Genomic DNA, 5799 nt, shown 5'->3' on the forward strand with positions numbered 1-5799 from the left:
TCCTTCACATCATTCAACATCATCCTCCCTCACGGATACCCTCACATCACTTTCTTCAAGTGACAATGACCTCTCCAGTCAAAGAGAATGGGGGACTCCCACAGGCAGAAATATATCCAGCTCTAAAGTCATGAACAGGTCTACCACAGAGGTTTCTGAGTCAGAGGCTGCAAAAGAGGTACAGCAATCTGCAGCAGATGTCATTTACAGTTTTGACCAAACATCATCAGTAAAGTGTCAAACTAAACTGAGATTCTCACCAGAGTATTGTGACATTTAGAATCATGAATGTTAGATTGAAAAAGTTGGGGAAACTTAATGAAGTGAGGAAGCAAAATGAACTCAGGGTTTGGCTGTTGCATAGCTCTATATTGTGTAACTTTTCTTTCCATAAATATTTATGTTATTCACATACATTGAATGGTCATTTCTCTTCTGCAAGGCTAGTAGTGTAGTTGGTTGATGAGTACTAGTTGAAACTAGGGCTGAACAACTAATCGATGGCAAACTGCAATTTTCAGATCGTAGGCGCAATATTTGTCAAAGGAGAAATGTGTGTCAAAATTTTAAATTGAATATGGTTATACTGCAGAGATGTCTTGGCCGACACATCATATTCTACAGACTCAAGAAAACATTGTTATTTGGTGCAGATCCCCACAAAAATCATAATCATGTTTGTTTTTCAATTAAAATCAGAATGATGTAAAAAAAAAAAAAAAAAAATTATGTCACAAATATCGCAATTGCAACATCAGTCAAAATAATCACAATTTGTTTTGTTTTTTTTCAATTGTTTAGCCCTAGTTGAATCCAGACTATATTGTTTTGGCTTTTAACCTTACCAATTATCAAAGAAAAGTGTTATGCACTTGCTGCTTTACCTGATTTCTTTTGTTTTGCAGCACTGCTGTATTTTTTTGTGACTTTCCTTTGATGCAGTGAATAACTTTTACCCTTAGTCTTAAGAGATAATTTATAGTATATTGTTCAAATGATTTTATCCTGGAAGACTGAATTGTAAACTTAGAACTTTTTTGTCTTATGTGAGTAGATGGTAAAGAATGCCTTGCTCAGGAAACCTGGAGGTGAGGATGTCATTGAAGAGTACAAGTCACAAAATTCGCTGAACCACCGCACCCGGAGACAGCTTGTCAACATATTGGCTAGCCATATGACTGAGAATCATGGGTAAGTGTTTCTTAAATAAATTGTTAATTTTAAACCATTTCAGACCGAAAGACTTTATATTAAGAAAGAATGTAATGAATTTTCAAAATGCATGGCATTGAATTAACATAGCTGGGGCCCTACAGTCATTAGTGGGGCACTTGAATTGTCTGTTTTTGTATTTTAAAAATATGGTCTTGACCTATTCTATATGAGAAGTATTATTTGATAACTTCTGTTGGGTCCTGATGTTGTATAAATAAAACTGACTTGAAATTAATTACTATCTTTGCTCTAAAGGAGGATGCCTTCCTGTAAGCAGAAGGAGAAGTATGCCCTGGGAATTATTGCACTCTTTCCTTCACTGAAGGATCCTTTTTCTCCAAAGGGCTATGTAAGTTTTAAAAAAGGATTACTTCCAAAAAACACCAGTTTTACAGACTAGAGCTTTGGGATTTTAGTTAACATGATTGATGCACCATAGTTACATACTTAAACAGTGATGAAATTTCAACATTCTTATTTTTGGTCTAAGTTGTTGATACTGACCTAAAAATGCCACACCTTAGTACCACTATATAATTGAAACTGTGGAGAATGCTACAAAGTTCAACTTGGCCATGAAGATAGTCATGAAGATGCAAAATAACAATCACATCAATTAAAATGTTCCTTGTGGCAATCAGAATGAATTGGGTTAATAGGATATTGCACATGAATTAGAAACAGCAAACCTATGAGTGTCCTTTATTTTCACAGTGCAGTAACTGCACTTTCTGTAAGATCAATGAGTGACAGACCTTTGTAATGATTTTTAAATAACTTACAACAGGAGCATTTCTATGATGGGGAAAAAGGCACTGGATATTTAGCATGGCGCCTCAAGACCATGTCCAGGAATACAGAAAAACGGCCAGCCAGGGCAGCCACAGTGGCTCAAGCACCAGGACCAAAGCGCCGGAGATTAGCAGCCACATTGCCTGAGCAGCTTGATGGAGATGCCTGCAGGGAAGCTATTTCATTTCTTGTTCACTCTCCTGATGAAGCAAGTGTGTTTCAGAAGATGAAGATGACCTTTCAACATCGCCAGGACCTGGTGCATGATCTGCAGAGAACCACAGATGTCTTCAAAACATTCCCACGTTTTCTAGATGTCAAAGGACTGGTGAGTTGTGCATTTCTTTTTTGTTAACTCCATTGTTTTGTTTGGTTGGATGTAAGCAATGAACAATACACTGACCATTGGCTTGATGTATTTGCATGCACGTATGATCAACAGCTGAATCAAGACTTCTTGCTGCTGTTTGGAGCTGAAACAGCCTCCGAGTTGCTTGAGAAGTGGGACACAGCATTCAGGCCCAAGGTTATCAAAGAGGCCAAACACCTGACTCAGTCAACTGAGCTGTGCCGACTTCTGAAAGCTGCTGAGAAACTCACAGAGAACGATGACGCCAGTAAGCTACATGACATGCTTGGTTTATATTCCAAATGGCTAGTTCTATGTACTTTCTGCATTCTAAGTAGATACTAATGACATGTTTTGCCTCATTTTCCTCCTGATAGACTGGGAAAGTGACATGGCTTCTCTGCTGCTCCTTCTCCATCTCTTGCCACCCACAGCTGGACGGAAGAGGGCCAAGATAAGTCCCAGTGATGCAGTAGACAAAATGGTACACTTTCACAAGGTATGTCTGTCTCGTCTGTTAAAATCCAACAAGCCAGTTTTTCAGTTATATTAACTCAATTAGAAAGAACTTGCAAAGACATATTCTTCCCCCAGAGATGTATGTTTGCAAAAAGAGAGAGGTCTAATATAAATGTCTTGAAATTGCCTACTTTAAAACAATTCCTCAACACATGGGGACACATGGGCACACAGTTTGTCATGGCCTGTTGAGCAACTCAACTTGTCTGGTGTCCTACAGACCCAAGCATGCAGTGAGTAGTTGAAAACTTGCTAGTTTAAGGTGTTCATGTTATTATTGTCATTCTGTTTTAGTCATGCTGCAGCATCGATGAACACCTGCGAGGAAGAGAGGGTAAACAACCATATATCCTTGCTGCTGGCCGAACCCAGAACAGGATTGACACTTTCTACATCGTCGTGGACAAACAGCTCATCCCCTGCCAAGCTACCAGCTCGTTGGGTGCTTTTGATGAACTATTTAAATCCCACTACGTTTTCAACCTGTTTTATGATGAGTCCCTGGTCCAGCTCTACACTTTCGTGCAGACAACAATCTATAACATCGGTGTTACCACAACAGATGAGTCTCCAAGAGTTCGTGAGTTACGTGCAAAACTCATCAACTAAAACACTGAAAAAATGTTTAAGTGTTTCATTTGTCAAGCTGTGCATGTTCTCTGCCAGTCCTTGATAACTCATCTAAGAATTGATCACAGTTTCTATCCTAGCACCAGGTTTAAGTTGGTTTGTTCACAAGATCGTTGTAGGCGTCAGTTTTCAACATATTCAGGTTTCAAAAAACATCTAATTAGTGCTCATGAGAAGGATTCTTGTCAAAGTGGTGATGCAGCAAACTCAGAGTCATCTCAAGCTAATTCTCACAGTCTCCAAGTTGTTGAAACAAGTGTCATGCAGAGCCCAGAGGCTGGGTGTTTTGAGGACAATGGATTAGGTCAAAGAAGCAAAATAAATACAAAAAATATTTGCACTTCAATTATTGCTAAACTCCAAGGAAGTGGTATGGCAAATAGTGCTGTTTCAGCAATTGTTAGTGATTTAGAAGAACTTGCTACTGGACTGCACTCCCAAGTTAAACATGAAATACTGTCTGCTGTACCTAAAAATGATCCTGTAAGAGCTAGATTGGAAGAAGGTCTTGAGAATTTTGAGAACCCATTTGTTAGCTTTAATACTGAAACAAAAAGAATGAAATATTTCAGCCAGAAATGGGGGGTTGTGGAGCCAGTAGAAAAAGTGTTAGGAGTTTGATTTGATACGAGGCGAAATAAACAAACAGGTACTTATGACCAAGTCCCAGTGAACGACACTTTTGTTTACATTCCAATTTTGGAAACAATAAAATTCATTTGTCACAATTCTGATATTTGTGAACGGCTTGGGGAACCTTGTATATCAAGAACGGACAGATACGAAGACTTTTGCGATGGAACTTATTCTAAGACACATCCAATTGTTCTCTAAACAACAGACTTCTTTACAAATTCAGTTGTACTACGATGACTTTGAAACTGCTAACCCACTGGGATCAAAACGCGGTGTTCACAAAATAGGTGCTCTCTATTTTGTCCTCAGAAATCTGCCACCAAAATTTAACTCTGCTGTGAAGAATATTCATTTGGTTGCACTGTTTCACACTGAAGATGTGAAAAAATATGGCTTTGATCCTATTCTAGAGCCACTGATAAATGACAACAAAACACTTGAGAGTCATGGCCTTGATTTGCCTTTCTCCACTGAAAAAGTCTGTGGCACTATATGTCAGATAACTGGGGACAACTTGGGGATGCATGCAATTCTGGCGTTTACAGAGTCTTTTAGTGGACGTTATTTCTGTCGTTTGTGTTTGATTGAAAAAGATGATGCCCAGAATGTTTACAGTGAGGATGACCCCAAGATAATCTTGCGTGGAAAAGAGGTATTTGAAATGCACTGCAATGAGTTGCAGTCAGACCCACAGAAGTTATCCGTGTTTGGTTTAAAAAAGAACTCGACTCTTAACAGCCTACAGTTCTTTCATGTTTGTCACAATTTTTCTTTGGACATTATGCATGACATCCTTGAAGGGGTGGCTCAGTATGAGCTCAAGTTACTGTTGGAGTATCTGTCAGAAAATGTTTTGTCGAAACCTGATCTGTTGTCTAGAATTTATGCCTTTGACTATGGGTACATGGAGCGCAAAAATCGTCCTACAAGGATTAACTTGGACAGTAGTGGCAATAATATAGGACTCAATTCCATTCAGACTCTTTGTCTTGTAAGAAACATTCCTTTGCTTTTTGGCGACATTGTGCCAGAAGGAAACCAAAACTGGATGTTGCTGCTGCTTTTACTGCAGATAATTAACATCATATTTTCACCATCTGTTACACCAGGCATGACTGTATATTTAAAACATTTAATAATGGAACATCATGACTTGTTCAAACAGCTGTATCCAGATAGAAACCTGATCCCAAAACATCATTTTATGATTCACTATCCGGCTTGTATAAGAAAAATTGGACCTCTAATACATATGTGGAGCATGAGATTCGAGGCGAAGCACAGGGTTTTCAAAAACACTCTTAAAAACTTCAAGAACATCACTAAATCTCTTGCAAAAACACATCAGATGTCCATAGCATATCATTGGGAGACATCTTCAAGCCCTATTGAGTATGGGCCCTTGAAATCATTTAATGTGGACAATGAGGAGAATAGTGGCATGTTTGCCCAAGCCCTGCATGTTGAGTCTGTACCGCAAGACATCTACTCTACTAACTGGGTAACTATCAGTGGAACAGAGTACAGGACAGGACTAATCATTTGCAGTGGGATTGAACATGAAATGCCTGTGTTTTGCAGAATAAAAAAGATACTTGTTGTCAACAGTGTTATCTACTTCCTGGTGAACAAGCTTGTGGTTGATCATTTCAGTGAGC

General features: G+C 38.8%; 1 protein-coding gene across 1 annotated transcript; it reads left to right on the forward strand.

Moving 5' to 3' along the window:
• The first annotated feature begins 923 nt into the window (after nucleotides 1–923).
• LOC121948434 (uncharacterized) lies at nucleotides 924–4302 on the forward strand. The gene is made up of 6 exons (XM_088081406.1): nucleotides 924–1191; nucleotides 1471–1564; nucleotides 2003–2335; nucleotides 2450–2624; nucleotides 2734–2855; nucleotides 3170–4302. The coding sequence occupies exons 1-6, from the start codon at nucleotides 1055–1057 to the stop codon at nucleotides 3482–3484; spliced, it is 1176 nt and encodes a 391-aa protein (XP_087937532.1). The 5' UTR covers nucleotides 924–1054; the 3' UTR covers nucleotides 3485–4302.
• The last annotated feature ends 1497 nt before the right edge of the window (nucleotides 4303–5799 follow it).

The sequence above is a fragment of the Plectropomus leopardus genome, chromosome 8 (genome assembly GCF_026936395.1).
Source record: "Plectropomus leopardus strain MGB_pleo_1.0 chromosome 8, ASM2693639v1, whole genome shotgun sequence".
NCBI lineage: Eukaryota > Metazoa > Chordata > Actinopteri > Perciformes > Serranidae > Plectropomus > Plectropomus leopardus.